At 49.2% G+C, this 24083-nt stretch overlaps 1 protein-coding gene across 2 annotated transcripts in view; it reads left to right on the top strand.

Moving 5' to 3' along the window:
• The window catches only part of MALL (mal, T cell differentiation protein like), a 34793-nt gene extending 11061 nt beyond the window's left edge, over positions 1-23732 (top strand). The window contains exons 1-4 of one of the 2 annotated variants that reach the window (XM_009236976.4): positions 4882-5120; positions 14313-14480; positions 18390-18512; positions 21856-23732. In XM_009236976.4, coding sequence (XP_009235251.1) covers positions 5067-5120; positions 14313-14480; positions 18390-18512; positions 21856-21918 — 408 coding nt within the window. In that variant the 5' untranslated portion in view covers positions 4882-5066 and the 3' untranslated portion in view covers positions 21919-23732. Of the gene's footprint in view, positions 1-4881; positions 5121-14312; positions 14481-18389; positions 18513-21855 lie in introns of those variants that run through there. The other variant, XM_002811761.6, reaches the window with a different exon arrangement.
• Positions 23733-24083: the final 351 nt, after the last annotated feature.

Here is a 24083-nt window from a genome sequence, read left to right as displayed (position 1 = left end):
AGCTTTTTTATAAGCTGAAGGGTGGAAGCTGCAAGTTCACCCAGGTGACTGTGAACAAGCAAATGCTTTATGAATATGACTCCAATAAATTATTTTAACTGTCAACCTTGTCACTAGTTGACTTATGAGATTTTTGACTAGTTTAAAACAAACAGCTAAGATTTCTAGAGGTTCAGAAGGTTAAAAGAGAAGACCTTGCAAACTCTTTGATGTTAGATGTTTTCCTTTCAGCTGCTTAACTCGCCAGCACATTAGTCAGAGAGAAATCCTCTGAGCTCTTAGAAGTTCATCCTGCGCTCTTCCAGTTCAGCAAGTTCATTGTATTTCTTACCCAAATGGCCAGTACCACCTTCATTCCAACCTGCTGCTGCTTCTACTCTGTTTATATGGAAGAACCTGTCTGAAACTCACTGAAGCCAGGGGCCTCCCGGGAGTCCCCTAGGGCGGACTCTGTGTGAACTGAAAGTGACTGGGTGGGGCTGGGAGAAGAAATTAGGGCTCCTCTTAGGCCTGACCTTAGGGCAGGCATCTTCCTCTTCCTTCTAACTGTGTCTTAGAAGTTGAGTTTTCCAGGAGGAGAAATCATCTCCCTTGCTTTCCTCTGCTCCCCTGTCAGTTCTCCATACTTCCAGGAGCAGCAAAGTTAACTCAATTTACCCCAGTTTATTTTATAATTTTCTTTTCATGCTTCAGCCTTTCTGTCTCTGTCCCTCTCTTCACTCCCCTCACTGCTATGTGGCCTCTTCCTGTCCTTGGTCTGGCTCCCACAGGACAGCACCCTTCTCTTCTGTTCTGCAGGACATGGGAGCCACCAACCTCTGTGCCCATGGGACCATGGGGTCCCGTTGGAATAATGGCCGAGGATGTCCCCTGGAAAACAAGGATGGGAGAACATGAGGAAAGGGAAGGCCTTGGGCTGGGGAAGAGCAAGGCCTCCCAGGAGAGAAGATGAAAAGGGCCATGGGACAGGAGTTGGATGTGAACCTCCCCACACTGCCTGTGGCCACCTTGGCCTTCCTGCCCCTTGGCCAGGCCCAGCCCCTACTCTGGGAGGCCACTGTGTATTCAGGTTCAGTAAAATAGAGTCAGTCAGGATGGGGCCTAAAGTCTGGCTCTGCTTCTTCATTGCTGTGAGACCCTGGGCAGGTTACTTAATCACTCTGAGCCGCAGTTTCATCAACAATGGAAAGAGTAACAATCAAGAGAAACAAGGATCCTATAAGACAGCTGTGGGGTTTGAATGTGGACTTCATAGGAAATGTCAGGACATGGTGAGTGAGTGCCCCATAATGCCAGCCCACACTACTTTAGCGTTGGTGGTCATTGGACCTCTTACTAGAAAGCACACTGTAAGACAAGTAACAATTGTAAGTCAACAAGTGTTTATTGAAACACTACTGCCATTCTAGCCCCATGCTCTGCTCTTAGGGGCATAAAAAAATAAGACAGTCATTGAGGGGATAAGGTAAGGCATGAGCCTCTCTTAAAGGAGTGGTGCAACTAACACACTGAAGATGCAACGAGCACTCCAGGACAGGAGACAGGTGAAAAGCAGGGGCTGCACAGCCACAGCTGCCCAGAGGCCCTGGGAGCCAGGTGGTGTCGGGACAAGATGATTCAAGGGGGAGCTTGACATTCTTGAAGGGCTTGGATTGATGGGTGACGCATTTTCTTGTTCAGATTAGGACTGCCTAGGACCAGGAAGTTAACAAATATATAAAGTCAGGGTACAAAAAGACTTAAATCCACCACTTAAATTCCAAGTATTCATTCAAGCTGAGCACCTACTCTCTCTCTGCCAAGCACTGGCGATACAAAAATAAAAATACAAGACAGTCATGGCCCCTGCCTATGGAGCCTGATGCGTAATGAGGGCGATGGAGAACAGCCAAGGAAATCTGTAAAGGCGCCGTGCCTGTCACGGTCCAGTAAGAAACAGAAACCATGATAGGTGCTTCACACAGAGGGGATTCAATACAAGGACTTGTCGACACAGTCGTTGGAAAGCTGGATGAACAGAAAGGGGCCACTGAACAATCCAGAGAATAATAAGTGCTCACAGTGGCTGCTGCCCACCCCTAGAATCAGGGACAGAAGGGCAGCGAGGCTGATGCTCAAACATATAGATGAAGCTGTCTCTGCCTTGCCAGTGCTCAAGCCAGTGTGGGGGTGCTGGGAGACAGTGGTCACCCTAAAGAAAGGGCACTGGGACCCTCATCTCCAGCTGCTACTTCTGATTCTGGAGAGAAAATGGCAAGGCCTGGAAAAGGCAGCAGGAAGCCCCCACTTCTCTCCTAACATCCCAGCCTCCCTCCAAGTCTTCCCCTGCCAGAACCTAGCAAGCACCCAGCCGCCGAGGGAGCCCACACCACATAGCAGAGAGATGATGGCCTGGCCCCGCATCCCTCACTCCAGCCCCTGTCTGAACTTCCAGCCCTGGTCTTTCCCTGGCCGTCCAGGACCATGAGCAGCCGTCCCTGAACCAGTGGCCTCTCTCAACTCGGCCAAGACAAACAACCAAGCACACTGTCAGAAGGCCAGCCCACCCAGAAGGGTCCACAGAATTGACGGCTGCCCTGAAGGAGCCACCGGCTGCTGGCATGGAGCCTAACAGAGAGGCCCCGGGCAGTCTGACCCACTGGACCCAGGGCAAGCCCCAGATAAGGAGCCTTGCCAGTAGAAGTGCTGGCTCTCTCCGCCACTCCCAGGAGCTGTCTCCCTGGAGAACTTTCCCCTGGGCAGGGCAGATCTGTGGGAGTCAGGAGAGGCTCCTAGAGTGCTGTCCAGATTGGCAACACTCAGGGCAAAGGGCCCTAGTGCGGAGGAGCTCGAGGACCCTGGCCTTTGCCCCCTCATCTCTTTCCAGCCCCTCCCCTGCCTCGTCCATCCCTGCCAGCCAGCCCCTAGCCTCAGGCCCTCTTTGCCTCCTGAAGAGACCAGCCTGTCCCTCAGTCACCACCTGGTCAGGCTCCCCCATCTCAGCCAGAATGGATGGCTGCTCAGGCCCCACACAGGCCCCACCTCATTGGACAGGGCCAGCCCTTGTACCACGTTCCACAGCACTAGCTCCCTGTGGCACCACTTCCTGTCCCCTGGCCACAAACTGTCCCTAGAAGATACCAGCGGGGTCCCAGAGTACAGCCTCAGTGGGATCCCCATCCAGAGGAGCCGGATATCATGAGTCTGAGACTCCAGAGTCTTCAGACCTCTTTCAAAGAAGGCTGGATTCTTTGAGCTTTGCTTTTCCACCTCAGCACTATTCACAGATACCCCCACCAGCCTCCCCCCAACAGTGCCCATCTGGAATCTCTCTCTGCCCCAGCGATGTTGGGGGAGGTATGGAGGTGGGTGTGTATTAATTTGAGCACCATCCTCTCTGACAGCACATATTTTAGTAGTGTGTCCATGTACCAGGGCAGTGGGGCATCTTAGGATGACAAGGGGTGCCGGTGGGGTCAGGGAGGAGGCAGGGTGGTGGGAAAAGCCTTCCCGGGAAATCCTGAGGGAAGGTTGCTCCGTACCCTACTGGGAGAATTTCTGGGGCCTGGGAGGTGATGGAGCAGGAAATACATGAGGCTGAAACAAATACACACCTGTCCCCATTTGGTTCAGGCTCCTGGCAGGAATGCAGGTCTGTGGCTGGGCCACAGTGGAAGGCCCAGATGGCAGCAGGCGATGCCACTTTCATGGGCGTCTGTCCCAGGAAGCTGAGGCTGTGAGCAGCTAGTAAGTGGTGTGTCCAGCAGCCCCCTCCTCCTTTCTCAAGTGAGTCAGTGACATGTACCAAGCACTTGCTTTATGCCAGGCTCCGTGCTTTACTCCAGGGACAGAGACCTCAGGGCACACAGTCCTGCCTGCAGGAGCTCAGAGTTCCAACAGGAGGCAGGGAAGACACAAAGAGACACAATGAAAGTGGAGAGTGACCCTAGGGGAGGTGTGCTGGGGGGCTTGGTAGTCAAGGGTGGCTTCCTGGAGGAGGTAACATGGTCTGGTCCTTGCCTTTCAGGGTCTGGTCATAGATACACTGGGGATCAGCTGGGGAGAGCCAAGCAGGCAATCCATCAACCAGAACTAAGTGACCCGGTGCCTAATGAAGGGCAGGTTATTAGTCACAAAATGTCTGTGGGCTCCTGAGGAGAAAGGAGGGTATGGGGACTTCCCCTGAGGTGAGTCCAGGGATCATCAGGCAACTTCTTGGGGGGAACATGGGCAGAAACATGAAGTTAATCAATGTACGGGGACCAAACAGAGAGTGAGAAAGAGGACACTGGGGCAGGGGGCCAGGGAGAGTGGGGAAGCCCAGCCACGGGGCTGCGGCAGGAGGAGGATGCCTTCCCCTTGCTACTTTACAGCATTTCTGTGCTTTTCTAAGGTACACAGGTAGTCAAAAGGGAAAACATGTCCCCCAAATGCTGTGTTTAATTTTGTCCTCTTCCTTTTTTTTTTAAGAGACAAGAAGGAAAAGGGCTTTAGACTTTGGATGGAAAAGAATGTTCTCATTAGTCATTTTTATGTGACATTACAAATCTGTGCTGTTTGGTCAGTAAAAAGTGAAGGCAGTCAGTCTGAATGGGCGGACGTGGTGCTGGGGGAGGAGGAAGCAGGAATGGGGATGCCTGGCCCTGACTCAGGGCCCCTCCCAGACTGCACTTCCTGCCACTCTGGTGCGCCCATCCCAGGGAGGCCGGGCACACTGCCAGCCCCATTCTGTGAGTGCTTATGAGTACCAAGGACGCCCTTACATGACTTGCTCAGCCAGGAACAGCTGTGGACGCGAGTTCCCACCAGTGCTGGATGGAAGTTCCCGCCCACACTGTTATCCAGTGGGAGATGAGACCCGGCCCTCACTGGAGGCCTTCGGGGTGTGGGCTGGCAATTTCCTGCTAGTCTTAAAGCCACATAAAAAGGAAATTCTCCCTGCATGAGTCAGGACGCAGTGACTCGGGGTTTGGAAGTGTGCTAGGTTGAACTGCGGAGTGTGGAACTTTCGTGCAATGCTACTTGTTTTCAGGGTGCTCTTGGGGTGCCGGAGACAGGCCTGCCATGCCCCTGCTGGGTAACTGAGGATGCCCCTCTGCCTTTTAGAGCCAGCATCCTCCTGTATTCAAAGCACAAAGGAGGTAAGGATGGCTGCTCAGGCTTCATGAGGCCGCAGGGCCAGTGACATGGGGGTGGGAGCTGCCTCATGGGCTGTAAGCAGCACCCAGGTGGGCTCTGGGTCTCTGAGCCACCCACAGGGAGACTTGCAGTCAGGTGAGCCCTGCCCAGGAGCACCCAGCACAGCCTGGCTGGGTCCCTGGCCTCCAGCTGTGGCACTTGGGGTAGGAGCATGTGTGTGGAAGACCCTAGCTCGGGTACAGGGAGTTCCAGCCCCACAGAGGTAGGGCACTCCAGGGCTCCTCCCGCTCTCCCTGACAGCGGGCCTGTCATCTCACACTTCCCTTCACCTTCCTCAGCAGCTCCCACTCCCACCCAGGCCCCCGCATGGCCCCTCAGGCCCTGGGATGGGGCTCCTGCTGCAGCCACCAGGCTGGGGCCCGTGCTGGGCTGTGGCCTACCCATAGGACAGTGCTGTGAAGGGGAGGAATGGTCCAGGGGTGAGCAGGAAGGAAGGCACGCTGGAGCAAGGGCTTCCACAAACTCATCCACAAAAAGAGAGATTTCCATCGCAACCTGGTTCACTACAGGCGGGTGCGGGTGTGTGTAAGTGAAACAAAAGATCCAGGAAACAGTATTTCCCTTTCCTATACACAATACGCTCCTATACTTTATATCCTAGTCTGCTTAAGTTTTTTTTTTTTTTTTTGGGGGAGAGTCTTGCTCTGTCACCCAGGCTGGAGTACAGTGGTACAAGTATAGTTCACTGCAACCTCGAACTCCTGAGCCCAAAGATCCTCCCCGCACTCAGCCTTCCAAGTAGCTAGGACTACAGGTGTGCTTGGTTGATTTTTTAAAATGTTTTCTAGAGACAGGATCTCATTTTGTTGCCTAGGCTGGCCTCAAATGCCTAGCCTCAAGCAATCCTCCCACCTCAGCTTCCCAGAGTGCTGGGATTACAGGTGTGAGCCATTATGCCTAGTTGGCTTCAGTTCTTAAGGCTGGTTGATAATCCTCTAAATGGAGTCACAATCCATCAATGAGTCTCACTCACAGTTTGCCAGTCCCAGGACTGGGGGAAGTGGTGGAGGCTTGGGGAGCCCGGCATAAAGGCAGAGGGTGGGTGTCCCGAGTTTGGCCTGGGAGTCAGGTGAGGCAGTGGAGTGTTTGAAGAGAGGGTGAGGGGTATGGGCGACCCGCACAGACTTGAATCCCAGGGGCTCCTCAGCAGTGATGTGAAAGGGCTGTCGCTGGCTGAGACTGGCCTTAACAGAAGGGAAATGCACTACCTCGTGTCCTGTGATCTGGGTCAGCAGCTTGGTCGTGTCATCTGGGATGCAGGCTCCTTTCATCTTTCTCCTCCTCCATTTCATAGCTCCAGGTTCACCACTGCACAGTAATGGCCAGAGCAAAAAAGGGACCATGGTGCCCTGTGCCCCCTTCTTAGGCATCAGGTAGACTTTCCCTCTGTCTCGTTGACCAGGACTAAGTCAAGTATGTGTCCCTAGTAGGGAATGTGATGAGCCTAATGGCGTGGGCAGTGACATCCCTTTACTGGTGAGATCCCAGTTGGGGAACTCACTCCACAGAAACAGTTTATAATGAGAGAACTCTCTATGCAACAAGGTATTTGCTGCAGCATCATCTGTAACAGGAAAAAGCTAGAACACTTCACATACCCTGACTAGGGCCTAAGTGAGTAAATGAGGTTTTATCAACTTGATGGAAGATAATTTTGACACTGAAAATACAGTGGACCCTCATAACTCCTGGATTCTGTATTTGCAAATTCACCCACTTGCTAAGATGTATTTGTAACCCCCAGATTAATACACTTGGCACTTTCACAGTCATTGACATGCTCAGAGCAGTGAAAAACTTGAGTTGCCAGACACACACACACATTCCCAGCTGAGGTCAAGCAAGGTGACACTCTGCCTTCCTGTTTGAGTTCTCGTGCTGTAAGGTGTCCTTTTCGAGGTCCCCTTAGTGCTGCATGTTCAGAACCAAACTCCCACTCATTTTGCGTGAACAGAACCAAACTCCCAAGGGATGCTACAGTGGCAGGAACATGCGCACAACTGTTTGACAGAGCTGTGACTCTTGAGGCATTTTGCATGGCAACTGCCTGATGGGGTCTGAAGCACAGCCCCAGGGTAGGCCTTGTCTTGTTTTTCCTTTTCTTTGAGACAGGGTCTTTCTCTGTCACCCATACTGAAGTGCAGTGGCACAACTAAGGCTGTCTGCCTCCCGGGCTCAAGTGATCCTCCCATCTCAGCCCCCTGAGTAGCTGGGACTACAGGCATGTGCCACCATGTCTGGCTAATGTTTGTATTTTTTTAGAGACAGGGTTTTGCCATGTTGCCCAGGCTGCTTTTGGACACTTGAGCTCAAGTGATCCCCACCTTGGCCTCCCAAAGTGCTGGGATTACAGGTGTGAGCCACTGCACCCAGCTGTTTTTTCTTTTTAAGGGTGTGCATCAAAGAGCTATTTGGACACCCGTGTTCATAGCAGCATTAGTCACAATAGCCAACAGGTGGAAGTAACCCAAATGTGTATAAGCAGATGAGTGGATAAACAAACTGTGACACATATGTAATGGAATATTATTCAGCCTTGAAAAAGAAGGAAATTCTGACACATGCTACAACACAGATGAACTTTGAGGACATTATACTAAGAGAGAAAAGGCAGTCACAAAAGGACAAATACAGCATGATTCCATTCATATCAGGTACCCAGAGTAGACAGAAAGTAGAATGGTGGTTGCCAGGGACTGTGGGGAGGGAAGAGTGGGGAGTTGTTGTTTAATGGGTGCAGAGTTTCAAATCTGCAAGATGGAAAGCACTCTGGAGATGGATGGTGGTGATGGGTGCACGACAGTGTGAATGAACATGAATGTCACTGAACTGTACACTGAAAAATGGTTAAGATGGTGGATTTTGTTATATGTACTTAACCACAATTTTTAAAAAGAGAGAGAGGTATATAGTAGGTAAGAGAGCCTGGACTTAAACAGCATGCACTCTGCATACGTGAATGCGAGGGACAATCGTTTCCTTTATCCTGAAACATCACAATGGCAGAGGGGGCCTTCAGGGCATCCAGGTTCCCGCCGCAGGCAACGCCTGCGTGTGTCCTTTACAGAGCCCATTCCTGCCTGGCCCGTGGTGGGACCAGGAGACCCCGGCTCACTTGTGTGCTGATGACATGAGCTGCACCCATCTTGACTGGGGTCTTTTCCTCTCAGCCTGAAGTTTTTGAGGCTTTAGGAAGCCTGTGGTCACCTGAGTGCCAGGGAAGAGGAGAGGCAAAGCTGTCATGAAAATTAAGAGACGCAGTAAGAAAAGGAATTTGGGGTTGGCAGTTACATGAAACCTGCCATGCTGAAGCAATGCCCAGCTATGCAGAAAAACCTGCCACCAGGTACCCACCCCAGCACTCCTCCCTGCTTCTCAGCTCCTTGTCTGCCCCACCCCAAACCCACACCTCCCAGCCACAGCCCAGAGCCCTGGCCACACAGACCTGAGACCATGCTTCTTTTTGACATATCCTTCACGGTTCCCAGGGCGTCATTACTCAGGCAGCGTCTGTCTCAGAACCTCAGTGTCTGATCCCGGCCCCTGCAGCAGCCCCTCTCCCGCCCATGAGGGGCTTCCAGCTGCTCTGTGCAGGTGAGCAGATCCACTCTCCCCAAACGCCATCCTCCTTATCTCTTCCCATTCAGAAGTCTCTAGTGAACCTCCAATGCCAATGCGGCTTCTTTTCTTTTTAAATTTACATATTATTTGTTTGGGGTTAGTTTAAACGTGAACAGGGTCCTACATTCAAAACTGTCTCCAAGCCAAGAGGTTCTGCTTCCCTGAGACCAAGGCACTGACTGGCTGATTGGGTCTCATTCTGGAAATATTCTGTTCACCTGCAACAAATGCACATATACACAGACACTCACACGTGCATTTTCTTATTTTTCTGCACAAATCATAGCACACTGGGTACACTGGTCTGTGCTTTACAAATTCTTGGAGCTTGTTCCATTTTGGGATATAGAATTTTCTCTCTCTCTCTTTTTGTTTTGTTTTGTTTTGTTTTGTTTTTGAAGATTGCAGAGTGTTTCACTTTGCAGACATAATTGATTTAACTGGTCCCCTCTGGATAAAGGGGTCATTTCCTAGCTTTTCTGTAATCAACAGGCTGCAATAAACAACTTTTATATTTGTCATTTTGCTCACATGCATCATTTGTAGGACAAATTCCATCAAGTGAAATTACTGAGTTGAACAGTATGTGCATTTAATATTTTGATCAATATTGCCAAAATAATAGAGTCGTTGATGGCACAGTTATTTAACCTGGAGGTGGCAATGGACTTCAACTGGGAAGTTGCAGACGGACATCGGGGGTCTGTGAGTCCCCAGATTTGTAGGCAAAAATTGTGTGTGTGTGTGTGTGTGTGTGTGTAAGTACATTTTTCTTGGTGACCAAAGCTATCATCAACTCATAAGAAGGGTCTGTGCCCTCTAAATGTTATCTCACCCACCCAGCTGATTGATCTCCCATCTCTCCTTTCCAAAAGCTAATTTCCCATCCTTTAGAGAGGCCTCTCTTGGACATTCCCTCCTCTGTATCTTTCTCATGGAATGTCCCTTCCTGCCCTCTGTGCCATTCCAAATGGTTATGGCTACTACAGCCAACATTCACCATGTGCCAGACAGACTCACCAAACCCTCACTAGGGCCGGATGATAGAAGGGCCAATGAGACCCCCACCTCCTCTATTTGATAGACAGGCACACAGAGGCACAGACAAGCTAAATGACCTACCCACCAGGCAGAGCTGGGATTCAAACCCAGGAGGAATGGCACTGCATGGTGCATGGACTGGAGGTGAGAGTAGAAGCAGAGAGCTGGCCTCAGGCTTTCTCAGCCCTGGCCACCTCGCCTGGGAACTCTCAACAACGCAGCCTCCCTTACCTGTTCAAGCAGACTCTCTGGGGCAGGACCCAGACCCTGGGGCTTTCTTGAAGTCCCCAAAGGGTTCTAGGAGTAGCAGGACTTGGAGTGCCACCCGGAGGGTAGTGCTCAGGTAGGCGTGTATTTGAGAAGATCTTTGCCCCCACAACACATTTTTTGCCAGCTTCTTTTTCTTTTAAAGCATCTTCCAAAAGTGACCAAAGAAGTTTTTGTTTTAAGTATCATTTTGAACTCATGGATTTTACCTTAGTTGATGCATTCCAATCCATCATAGCTGTAAGAAGCTCAAGCAGTCCCATCTTTGGGCAGCAGGAGCCTGCTGAGTCCTTTTGACTGGACCTCAGGAGCCTTTGGAAATTTTCTTACTATCTGGTGTGGTAACATCCAGGCTCAACCTCCCTCTCCAAACCTGGCGTCAGCCCTTTCTTCCTGGACTCCAATCTGGGTGTTGTTACCCCAGTTCTTATATTCTAGTTCTTAACCAACTTTCTAAACATGAAGGAGCTCTACATGTTCTAGAGAAGAATAGGTTTTAAAAACCTATTGTTAAGCTCCATCTTTCCTTAAGAAGTCCTTTGAAGTTTCAGTTCAGCCTCTTGGAAAATTTGTATATGACTGTGTGTGTTTGCTTATAAGAAAAGGATCTGCCAAAGTTGTGCTTGAAATCTACTTGCTCTAAATGGCTCACTGTAATCAAATATTTCTTCACTCTTGAGGGCCAGCCCCAACCATTGAAAAATATCTCCTGCTCTGAGGAAATACAAAAATAAGCGTTAAAATGGGAAAGCAGTTTAGGCCACCAGGAAATTTGGAAAGCCAAATATGAGCTTTAAGAAAAAGTAAAAACAAATACTCAAAGTTTTCATAACTATAAGGAGTCCAACCTAGACTACTTGAGACAAAACTGAGATCACGAACTCTACTGGGTTTCAATCCACCTACAGCCCTTGGCTCTGGTCCCTCCTCCTGTTTAGGAGGTGGAGGGGTGTGGAAATAAGAAGTGAGTGACTTTCTTCTGCAGAATATTGATTCTGCAACACTGAAGCCATTGCAGGAAGATTCCCATGACGTTTGAGCAGATTCCCAAATGCTCAGAGGCTCCTGGCCTGTTGTGAAAGGTAGGACAGGGATCCCTAAGCTATAGCTGGAACCCAGAGAGAGGAGGCCGCTGATGGGCTCCCTGAGACTCCAGGTATGATGTCCCCATCAAGGCCTCTAATGCCCCAGGCAGACCTTGGCTGAGACTCTAGCAGGCCACCCTCTGGCATATTCTAGGAGCCTCTACCTGGCCCTGCCCTTGGCCTTGAAACCTGGTTTTTAGGGCAAGAACCACAAGTGTCTTACACCATGTCCGAGTCCCACCACGCACTGCCTGTGTGACCTCAGGCCCCAGTCCCCTCTGGTACAGTATTACCTCATGGACTGTGGCAAAGATTAAATGTGCAAATGTAAGTAACGTACATATGGCTGTGTCTGGCCAGGGAAGCTTCTGATGGCAAGAGGGGCACCGGGACCCCTCTGCAGGCACTGACTGGCAAGATGGGGCTGAGGTTCCTTTGCTGTCCCCATGCCTGGCACAGGTGAGCTGGCAGTAAGCAGTGGAAGGTGTCAAACGGTAGTTCTCTGGTCTTTCCAGGGGAGTTAGAATTGTTGTGTGGACTAAATGAGGCAGTCTGAGTGAATGCATTTTATCAACTATAAAGTACCCGGTGAACCACTAATAGCCAGCATTGTTTGGGTGCTGTTCATGTGCCCGCATCTTAATGCACTTCTCATGGCTTCTTGGCAAGCGCCTTAAAGCTGAGCCCTGGTACCTTTCTGAAGCATCAGCAGCCCTTGTCACTGGGATTGACACTCAACAGCACAGTTGTGGGGGAGCCAGAGGACAGCAGCTTCCGTTCCTCACCACCCCCTCCCTAGGACAAGCTGGCCTTGACTTAATCTCTGGCGGTCTCAGACCAGCCTAGGACTTCCAAAATTCACTTAGATATTGATTGTTAAGGAGGAATTTGCTACCAGAACTTGTGATTTAAGAGGTGGCCACGCTGCTGGAGTTGTTTTCCGGCCCCATAAAGCTGTGATTGTACTCCTTGCTGAGGAGTCTCTGCCTTGTGGTCAACTTCCTGTTCTCTTTTGGCTTCTCATCTCCCTTTTCTTTTTTCTCCTTAAGAGACCGTGAATATTCCATAAATCCAAAGCCAACTGCCAGACAACAGCATGTGGAAGCCTCAGAAGGGGAAGGGTGACATATCTATGTCTATATATTGGCCAGTTGTAAGATAAGAACTGCTGGTCCCAGAAAGCTAAGGATATAGTTTGGAAAGCAGAACCGAAGTTGTATATCTTTTGGCTGAGCTATACAGAAGGGCGTGAAGGCAGGGCACAGTGGCTCATGCCTGTAATCTCAGCACTTTGGGAGGCCAAGCCAGGAGGATTGCTTGAGGCCAAGGGTTTAAGCCTGGGCAACACAGCAAGACCCTGTCTCTACAAAAAATAAAATAAAAATTGGCCAGGTGTGGTAGTATGTACCTGTAGTCCTAGCTACTTAGGAGGCTGAGGTGGGAGGATCATTTGATCTCAGGAGTCGGAGGCTGCAGTGAGCCATGATTGCACCTCTGCACTCCAGCCTGAGTGACAGAGAGAGACCCTCTCAAGAAAAAAAAAGTGAGTGAAGTTGTTTGGTCTAGAAAGTTTCTAATACATCATTCAGAACTGAGCTACCTCCACTGACATGAGCTCCCAATAAAAATTCACTAAACATAAGAGGAAACAAGTGAACAAGAATAGAAGTTAATGGAAGCCACAAACTGCAGAATCAAGCTATTAAGGCCAAGTGAATGGAATTTTCAGATATTAAATGTAGAATGAATACTAAGCAGGAGTAATAAAAAGATATCCACATCTCGACACATGGTATCACGGTTTCACAAACTGCAGAATGCCAAAGACAGAGTGAAGACTAAATATAGCCAAATAAGGAAGACAGATTCCTACAAAGCAAGAGTTCAACTGACAGCTGACCTTTCAATGGCAACAATGGAAGCTAGAATATAACAGAATATTGTGGAAAAATATACAACACAGTGGAAATATATCTTGGAAGTGCGGAGAGAAAATAATTTTCAGGGGAAATTTAAGGATGTTTTCTAATAAATCAAACAGACTACTACTCTCTGACCTTCACTAAAGAGACTACTAAAGGTTACACTCCAGGAAGAAGGAAAATTATCTCAGGAGGAAAATCTGGAATGCAAAAATATCTTCATGCTCAAAATAGAGAAGAATTTCTTTATTATTATTATTATTATTATTATTTAAGTTTTAGTGTACATGTGCACAACGTGCAGGTTTGTTACATATGTATACATGTGCCATGTTGGTGTGCATGAGAAGAATTTCTTAAACTTGATAAGAAACATAGTCAATAGAGGAAAAGATTGACATATTCAACTGCATTAAAATTACGGGCTTAGTTAATCAAAGGAAACCATAAAGTATGTGAATGCTAGCAGAATATATTTGCAATGTTTATGACAGTCCATGAAATCCATACCGTTAGCAAGAATTCCTATGAATCAATAAGAAAAAGAAAAATCAATTTTAAAATATTTAACTGATAAAAAAATAAAAAACTTTACAGAGGAGGAAATATTAATGGCTAACAAATATACAAAAATAAGCTGTATCTCATTAGTAAACAATTACACAGTGTCAGTGAGCAACAGGGAATGTCCCACAGCATGGTGTGAGGTTAGTGGGGTGAGGGGATGTGGTCCACTGAGGACTGCAGGTCCTTTTTAAAGAGACAGTCACAACTCATTTCAGCCTACTCTGGCCTGAGAAATGGGTACACTGTGGCCAGAACCATGGATTTCTAAAGAAATGTCCCAAATCTGGATTTTCCATGTGAAATATCCTGTTTTGAATACTGGGAACTTATTCAGAATTGTTTAAAAAGTGTATATGCCAATACTGCTTGAGCCAAAAGACACATTCACAAGCCAGACTTGGCTGAGAGTCCCTCTGTTCGTGACCTCTGCATTAACCCCTTGAATTTTCTAATAATCGGAACTGACTTTACCGTGACTCAGAGGGGCCAGCCTTCCTTCCCCATTTTCCTCTTGGTTCCCTCCTAACTTCACCTGAACTTGTAACTAGAGACAGAAAAGAGACACCCTGCAAAGGGAAACATACTCCACACTAGCTAATGAAGCCCCTTCTTTTATGCTTTTATCTTCCAGATATTTGGGTTCTTGGTCTGGACCATGGTAGCCGCCACCCACATAGTATACCCCTTGCTGCAAGGATGGGTGATATATGTCTCCCTCACCTCGTTTCTCATCTCCTTGATGTTCCTGTTGTCTTACTTGTTTGGATTTTACAAAAGATTTGAATCCTGGAGAGTTCTGGTAAGAACAAGCAGCATGGCTCTTCCTGGGTGGATGTTCTGGATTGGGTGAGGACAATTGGCCTTTCTGGGCAGGGAGGGATCCTGGGCTAGGCTCCTATGGAACCAAGACTTTTTATCTTACCATTTTTACTACCACGCCAAAATGAAGACATTTATCCACAAGAGTAAATAATTCCTTGTATTCCCCTTCACTGCCTTCCCTGTTAGGAGAATACACAATGACCTGTGATCAAGCATATTCTGATGTGTTTCCCCTAAATTTTCTTCCTGGTAAAATCCTTGGAGCAACACTGAAGAAAAAGCTAGTAGGAAAAAAATCACTCCATTCTCAAGGCCCTAACACAATCCCTGCGACAGGTTATTTCTTCCATATCCCACATGAATTATATGCAAAGTATATATATACACACATATTGTATTATGTGTAATATTAAATGAAAGCATCTATATCCAAAATTATTTGTAGAGTACAATGAAAGTATATATATATATATACACACATATATGTGTGGTCACTAATTTTTATTTATCACATCATCTCAAAAAACCATTTAAAAGTGTTCCACACCGAACAATTGAAGACATATTTAAAAGTATAGAATATTGTATTATAGGCCCTCATGTAGCCATAACCCAGATTCCAGCATTATCAAGATCTTACCACATTTGTTTCATCTAGCCTTTTTCTCCACTAAGGAATTTTAAAGCAAACCCCAAACATCATGCCATTCTATTCCACAAACTTCAGTATGTTTCCAAAAAAACTCCACAAACTTTCTCACATTATCACATGTATATGAAGTAAACAATTCCTCAGCATATCTAAGACAGTATACAGTGGTCCCCCATCTCTGGAGGATAAATCCCAAGACCCCTAGGGGATGCCTGAATCCTCAGAGAGTACTGAACCCTGAATTTGCTATGCATGCACTTCTTTTTTCTTCTTCACAATTTCACAGATAGAGAATTCATTCTTACTGTAGACCTTAACAACCTCAGAATATTTTTTTCTTTCCTTATTAAGCTGAAAACTTATACTTTTTAACTTAAAGAGAGCACTCTATGACTTCTCTTTGGCATATCCAAATTGCCAGCATCACTACTCTTGCAATCTGGGGCCATTATGAAGTAAAATAAGGATTCTTTGAATGCAAGCACTGCAATGCCACAACAGTTGATCTGATAGCCCAGATGAGTACAAAGTGACTAACATGGGTGGCATGGACAGTGTAGACATGCTAGACAAATGTCTGATTCACATCCCGGTGGAACAGGGAGGGACAGTGCAAGATTTCATCGTTGTACTCAGAAAGGCACACATTTAATTGGTAATTTCTGGAATTTTTCATTTAATATTTCAGACCAAGATTGACTTTGGGTAACTGAAATATACTGATCTTTATTAATCTGCCATTGCTTATGACATAGATATTACATTAAAAACACTGTGTATTAGTCTATTCTCACATTGCTATAAACAACCAGAGACTGGGTAAATGATAAAGAAAAGTGGTTTAATTGACTAGTTCCTCATGGTTAGGGAGGCCTCAGGAAACTTACAATCACTGTGGAAGGTGAAGGGTAAGCAAGGCATGCCTTGCATGGCAGCAGGAGAGATGGGGGAGGGGGAAGTGCCATACTTTTAAACCATCAGATCCCATGAGAACTCATTCACTATCATGAGAACAGCATAGGCGAAACTGCCCCCTTGACCCAATCACTTCCCACCAGGTCCCTCCCTTGGTACATGTGGATTACAATTGGAGATGAGATTTGGGTGGGGACAAAGAGCCAAACCATATCATTATACCACTGACCCCTCCCAAATCTCGTCCTTCTCACATTTAAAAATACAATCATGCCATCTTAACAGTCCCCCAAAGTTTCAACTTATTCCAGCATTAACCCAAAAGTCTAAGTCCAAAGTCTCATCTAAGACGAGAGAAGTCTCTTCTGCCTATGAGCATGTAAAATCAAAAAGCAAGTTAGTTACTTCCAAGACACAATAAGGGTACAGGCATTGGGTAAATGCTCCCATTCCAAATGGGAGAAATTGGTCAAAACAAAGGGGCTACAGGCCCCATGCAAGTCCTAAACCCAGCTGGGCAGCCATTAAATGTCAACATTCCAAAATCTCCTTTGACTTCATGTCTCACATTCAAGTCATACTGTTGCAAAGGGTGGGCACCCAAGACCTTCGGCAGCTCCATCCCTGTGGCTCTTCACAGTACAGCCCCTGCAGCTGCTTTCACAAACCGGCATTGAGTGTCTGTGGTTTTTCAAAGTGACCAATGCAAACTGTCAATGGACCTACCATTCTGGGGTCTGAAGGACAGCTCTTCTCACAGCTCTACTAGCCAGTGCCACAGTGGGGACTCTGTGTGGGAGGTCCGACCCCACATTTCCCTTCTGCACTTTCTTGTAGAGGTTCTTCATAAGGGCTCCACCCCTGCAACAGACTCTGCCTGTACATCCAGGCATTTCCATACATCCTCTGAAATCATGGCAGAGGTTCCTAAACCTCAATTCTTGCCTTCTGCATGCCTGTAGGTCCAACACTATGTGTAAGTTGCCAAGGCTTGGGGCTTAAACCCTCTGAAGCAATGGCCCGAGCTGTACCTTGGCCCCCAACTGCTGGAGCTGGGGCAGCCAGGTTGCAGAGTGCTGTGTTCCAGGACTGTACAGAGCAACAGGGCCCTGAGCCTGGTCCACAAAACCATTTTTCCCTCCTAGGTCTCTGAGCCTGTGATGGGAGGGGCTGCTGTGAAGATCTCTGAAATGCCCTGGAGATATCTTCCCCTTTGTCTTGGGGACCCTCATTACTTATGAAAATTTCTGCAGCTGACAGCTTGAATGTTTCCCCAGAAAATATGTTTTTCTTTTCTACCACATGGTCAGGCTGCAAATTTTCCAAATTTTTATATTCTGCTTCCCTTTTAAACATAAGTTCCAGTTTTGGACCATCTCTTTGTGAACGCATATGATTGTACACTTTCAGGAAAAGTCAGGTCACATCTTGAATGCTTCAATGCTTAGAAATTTCTTCTGCCAGATACCCCAAATCATCTCTTTTAAGTTCAGAGTGCCACAGATCTCTAGGGCAGGGGTAAAATGCCACCAGTCTGTTTGCTAAAGCATAGCAAGAGTGACCTTTATTCCAGTTCCCAATAAGTTCCTCATCTCCATCTGAGACCACCTCAGCCTGGATTTCACTGTCCATATCACTATCAGCATTTTGGTCAGAATCATTCAACAAGTCTCTAGAAAGTTCCAAACTTTCCTACATCTTCCTGTCTTCTTCTGAGTACCCCAAACTGTTCCAACCTCTGCCCATTATCCAGTTCCAAAGTTGCTTCCACATTTTCAGGTATCTTTATAGCAGTGCCTGACTCCTGGTACCAATTTTCTGTATTAGTCTGTTCTCACACTGCTATAAAGAACTACCTGAGACTGGGTAATTTATAAGGAAAAGAGGTTTAATTGGCTCACAGTTCTGCATGGCTGGGGAGGTCTCAGGAACCTTACAATCATGGTGGAAGGTGAAGGGGAAGCAAGGCACACCTTACATGGCAGCAGAAGAGAGTGAGAGAGGGAAGTGTCACACTTTTAAACCATCAGATCTTATGAGAACTCCCTCACTATCACAAGAACAGCATGCGGAAACTGCCCCCATAATCCAATCATCTCCCACCAGGTCCCTCCCCCAACACATGGGGATTTCAATTCGAGATGAGATTTGGGCAGGGACACAGAGCCAAACCAAATCACACTGCAAAAAAAAAAAAAAAAAGCAGGCGTCTAGGGGGCTGGCCTGCCTCATTTGCTCATGCTTTACAGCTATGTAGCCAGAGAGGAAAATGCTCACCTGATTGACGTGGCCATGTGTGGCTCTGCTCTGCATTTCCAGGACAGCCTGTACCACGGGACCACTGGCATCCTGTACATGAGCGCTGCCGTCCTACAAGTACATGCCACGATTGTTTCTGAGGAACTGGACCCAAGAATTTACTACATTAATTCAGCAGCCTCGGTGAGTGGGCTGGCCAAGGACAGCAGTCTTGGCTGGAGGATGTTTCGTGCAGGAGGCCTAACTTTGCTTGTGCTGTATAGACCCTGAGCCCTCAAGTGGAAGGAGCCATGGGGGCAGGGGACAGGGATGTGTGTCCCTGTAAACATGTGCACCCACGTTCAGGGGTCCTCTTTTACCTTCTATTGTTCCCAATCCAGCTTTCCTCTCTCTTACACTCCCCCACACTGTCTGCAGAATTTTCTTTTTCCAAAACACAAATTGGAGCAAGTGTCTCTCTCCTACTGAAAATCCTTCAATGGCACCCACTGCCTTTGGAATGGGGGCCGCATCCCTCAGCATGGCTGAACTACTGAGAGATGAAGCAGGGAAGGGGAAAGTGGAATACCAAGGTCTCAGGGGAGGGGGCATCAGGGAAGGCCTTGTCAAGAGGACAGAAGGAGGCAGGGGCCACCAGGCAGTTACCCCTGCTAAGGTCCCACCAGGCAGTTACCCCTGCCAAAGTCCCTCTGTGTGCTCAACGGCAGCCAGGAGGGTGGTGTAGCTGGGACAGCTGGCCATGGAGGGCTGCAGGGGCCATTGCTAGTCTTGCAAGTTTAGGAAGTTAAACTCACCTGATGAGGAGGGAAGGGAGGCAGACAGGCTGGAAGGCAGCTGAAATATCTTGTGGCCACCCCAGAGGGTCACAGTGCACTCCACAGTGGGTGGCATTTACCTCCATCTAACCCATGTATGTGCTATTCATCTATCTTGCTGCTATCTGCTTCTTATCTCTCAAATGTAAGCTCCATGAGGGCAGGAATTTTTTTTTTTATTAAGTATTTATTGATCATTCTTGGGTGTTTCTCAGAGAGGGGGATATGGCAGGGTCATAGGATAATAGTGGAGAGAAGGTCAGCAGATAAACACATGAACAAAGGTCTCTGGTTTTCCTAGGCAGAGGTCCCTGCGGCCTTCTGCAGTGTTTGTGTCCCTGGGTACTTGAGATTAGGGAGTGGTGATGACTCTTAAAGAGCATGCTGCCTTCAAGCATCTGTTTAACAAAGCACATCTTGCACCGCCCTTAATCCATTTAACCCTGAGTTGACACAGCACATGTTTCAGAGAGCACGGGGCTGGGGGCAAGGCCATAGATCAACAGCATCCCAAGGCAGAAGAATTTCTCCTAGTACAGAACAAAATGGAGTCTCCTATGCCTACTTCTTTCTACACAGACACAGTAACAATCTGATCTCTCTTTCTTTTCTCCACATTTCCCCCTTTTCTTTTCAACAAAACCGCCATCGTCCTCATGGCCCGTACTCGATGGTCGCTGTCTCTTCGGAGCTGTTGGGTACACCTCCCAGACAAGGCGGCCGGGCAGAGGCGCTCCTCACCTCCCAGACAGGGTGGCCGGGCAGAGGCGCTCCTCACTTCCCAGACGGGGCGGCCAGGCAGAGGTGCTCCTCACTTCCTCCCAGACAGGGTGGAGGCCAGGCAGAGGCGCTCCTCACCTCCCAGACGGGGCGGCCGGGCAGAGGCCCTCCTCACCTCCCAGACGGGGCGGCCGGGCAGAGGCGCTCCTCACCTCCCAGACGGGGCGGCCGGGCAGAGGCGCTCCTCACCTCCCAGACGGGGCATCCGGGCAGAGGCGCTCCTCACCTCCCAGACGGGGCGGCCGGGCAGAGGCGCTCCTCGTCTCCCAGACGGGGCGGCCGGGCAGAGACACTCCTCACTTCCTATACGGGATGGCGGCCAGGCAGAGGCGCTCCTCATCTCCCAGACCGGGCGGCCGGGCAGAGACGCTCCTCACTTCCTATACGGGATGGCGGCTGGGCAGAGACGCTCCTCACTTCCTAGACGGGGTGGCGGTGGGGCGGAGGCTGTAATCTTAGCACTTTGGGAGGCCAAGGCAGGCGGCTGGGAGGTGGAGGTTGTAGCGAGCTGAGATCACGCCACTGCACTCCAGTCTGAGCACCATTGAGCATTGAGTGAGCAAGACTCCGTCTGCAATCCCAGCACCTCGGGAGGCCAAGGCGGGCAGATCACTCGGGGCCAGGAGCTGGAGACCAGCCCGGTCAACACGGCGAAATCCCGTCTCCACCAAAAATACAAAAACCAGTCAGGCGTGGCGGCGCGTGCCTGCAATCCCGGGCACTCGGCAGGCCGAGGCAGGAGAATCACAGAAGCCTGAGGCAGGGAGGTTGCAGCGAGCTGAGATCACGGCAGTACAGTCCAGCCTCGGCAACAGAGGGAGACCGAAGAAAGAAGGAGAGGGAGACAGAAAGAGGAGGGAGAGGGAGACGGAGAGGGAGAGGGGGAGGGGGAGGGGGAGGGGGAGGGGGAGGGAGAATTTTTGAATATTTTCTTCACTGGTATACCCACAGTTGCTCTTGAAGGAAAGCAGGTGCTTAAAAGATATTTGTTGACTGACTGACTGAATGAGGAGCGTGTGAGTGGACAGTGGGGCAGAGTGGGGCTGGGATGTTTGGCAGGGCCTGAAAGGTATTGAAGGTGACGGCCCTACCCTGAGAAAAGAGCAGAGCCATCACACAGCTTCAACGTGGGGCAACGTGATTGTGTTCTCCCTATGACTGAGAAGTGTCCTCACTTGTCCACTTCTGCCTGCCCTGCCCAAATGGTGGAGCAGATTCGAGGGGCAAAGCAGGAAGAAGCGGACAAGTGAGGCCATGAGGAGTCCTGCCGAGGGACGCCCGTGGCTGAGACAAGGGAAAAATGAATGTCCCAAGAGCTAGGCAGGGAAATCAGTAGCCTTTGGGGTGGCTTTGCATATGGCTGGCAAGGGAGGCAGGAGGAGCCAGGGGCCACAGGCGTCAGGCTCAGGGAGTGGGGCGAGAGGAGGACCCTGGGGCCCACTGGGCTTGTGAGGCTTGTGAGGAAACGTCAGGGGCTCGGTGTGAGCCAGGAAGAGCTGGAGGAGGTCTGAACATTCACAAGGAGCTGATAAGCAGCTGCTCAGGGCAGAGTTCTGGGCCAGCAAGGGAAGCTGTAGGAGTGTTCAGAACACAGGTTTGCTGGAGGTGGGCAGAGGAGAGTGGGCCTCAGGCGGGAGGTCAGCATGGGATATGGGCCCAGGGCTAGGGAAGAGGTGAGCCTGCTTCACAGCCAGGTGCAGATGAGATGGAGACTGCAGTCGGGGCAGGACACCAGGATGGCCCCAGGGAGGCCCTGATGGAGAGTTTCCAGAAGAGGGAGTTGTTGGCCAGGGGTTGCTGCCTTCAGGCCAGGCAGGAGGCGAGGAGGCAGGGTCATGCGTGGCCTCCTGGGCAGTGGGGCTGAGGGTCCCTGAGGGGTGGGCAGGAGCTGGCGCTGCTGTCTCTAACAGTCACTCTCCACCTCCTTCCAGTTCTTTGCCTTCATCACCACGCTGCTCTACATTCTCCATGCCTTCAGCATCTATTACCACTGATGCACAGGCGCCACGCCAAGGGGGAAATGCTCTTTGAAAGCTCCAATTATTGGTCCCCAAAAGCAGCTTCCAACGTTTGCCATCTGGATGATAAACTAAAACGTCCACAGGATTAACAGAATGTCCTTGCAGACTGAGCGATGACACCACATTTTCTTTGGACATTGAAATTCACTCTGCTGAATAGGAGGAAGCTTTTCTTTTTCCTGGGAAAACAACTGTCTCTTGGAATTATCTGACCATGAACTTGCTCTTCTAGACAACTCACATCAAAGCCCTCACTCCACTAATGGAGAATCCTAGCCCCACTAATGCCAAGTCTGTTTGGGGATTTTGCCTCAGCTATGGGCTTCCCTAGAGTAGGTCCAGGGGAATACTCAGTCTGATTCTCTCTCTTTTTTTTTTTTTTTTTTTTGAGATGGAGTCTCGCTCTGTCCCCGAGGCAGGAGTGCATTGGCGCGATCTCCACTCACTGCAAGCTCCGCCTCTCGGGTTCACGCCATTTTTCTGCCTCAGCCTCCCGAGTAGCTGAGACTACAGGTGCCCGCCACCACGCCCGGCTAATTTTGTTGTATTTTTAGTAGAGACGGGATTTCACCATATTAGCCAAGACGGTCTCGATCTCCTGACCTCGTGATCCACCCACTTCGGCCTCCCAAAGTGCTGGGATTACAGGCGTGAGCCACCGTGCCCTGCCTGATTCTCTTAAAATTGAAGAGGTGCCACCAAGGCCTTCAGATCTAACGCAGATGCACAGACCTTGTTCCTGGCACTTGTTCAGCCTGTGCTGGGGAGCCGCGGTCCCGCGTTCCCGGGGAGGCTGTCAGGGTCAAGCCACCCTGCCCACCACCCTCCCACTTCCCCTCCCCTTTCCTCTCCAGCATTGGGATCCAAGGAAAATCTGCATGAAGCCAATGTTGAGGGTAGATGTGTGTGGAAAATAAATCATTATACAGTAAGACCTGGGGCTTGAGGGGTGGGGAATGGGGAGGGAAGGGCATAGCCTGCTCCTCCATGAGTCTGACAGCTCAGAAACTGCGCAGCTGCCAGATGCCTGGGTCAGGACTCCAAGACCCCACCTCTTAAGGACTAGAAAATGCCTGGTTCCTCAGAAAAGACCCTCAGGGAAGAATGTGAAAACATTACATCCAAGGATTCTCCTGCCACAACCACATTGGAAGAAAAGGCTGCCACATCATCTCAGCGAGGAGTGAAGGACCCATGTCCCAGGAACCGCGCTCCTCCACCTGCACTCACCCCCCTCACATTGTCTTAAGCACCCGGTGGCCCTCCGAGGCCTGGCGGAATGGTGGTCCCACGGGGTTGGGCAAGGGCTCACCAGGACCTCAACGGACAAAGTTGTGCACACTAAAATATCAAATCAAGGTGCTTGGTTTTAAAGTAAATGTTTTTCTAAAGAAAGCTGTGCTCTTCTGCTGACCCAGATGAATAGGGCACAGCCCTGTAACTGCACGTGCCTTCTGTCATTGGGAATGAAATAAATTATTATGAGAAAGGGACTTGTCCTAACTGGTTTGAGGCCTTACAGTTTTGTATCAACCTTTTTCCCCTCCTGGGGTTTGCGGGGACAGGGACAGAACTACAGGAGTCATGGGAAAGAAAATTCTGGCTTCACTACTGCTCACTGCTCACTTTCTGATCACTCTGATACTTTTTTTTTTTTTTTGCAACCTGATACCTTGAAAAGCTTCCATGTGTCTCTCCTTTTGTTGCCTGGCAGCTGTCTAGGATGATCACTGTTTAATATTTACTAAGTAGCCACATGCAAATAAAAGTTATTTGTGTGGTAAAAAGGAGAGTTGGTCGACTTCATCTTGTTAGCATCTGGAACTGGCCATCAGGTCCTAGGTGCTGTCAGTAATTTCAAGAAAAGCACCCCTTGGAGCATTTCACAACCTAAGTTCTCTGAGGGTGGGATCCCAGCCCACCCAAGCCTTGCTTCTAGAGCAAGAGCGAAGGGAGGTCACATTTGTCTCCAAGGCTTTGGGTTTATAATGTCATTTGTACTTCAGTAAGGACAGTTTGGGTGCAAGTTCCAGAAACCAAACTCACACAGCTTAGGCAAAAATGGGAGTGCACCAGTAGGGGCTGGGAGAGGTGAAGAGGGCTCAGTAGGAGAAGAGCTGACCCCCGCATGGCTCTCT

This window comes from Pongo abelii, chromosome 12, assembly GCF_028885655.2.
Source record: "Pongo abelii isolate AG06213 chromosome 12, NHGRI_mPonAbe1-v2.0_pri, whole genome shotgun sequence".
Classification (NCBI taxonomy): domain Eukaryota; kingdom Metazoa; phylum Chordata; class Mammalia; order Primates; family Hominidae; genus Pongo; species Pongo abelii.
The sequence above is the reverse complement of the archived record's forward strand: the minus strand, read 5'-3'. Positions and strand labels throughout refer to the sequence as shown.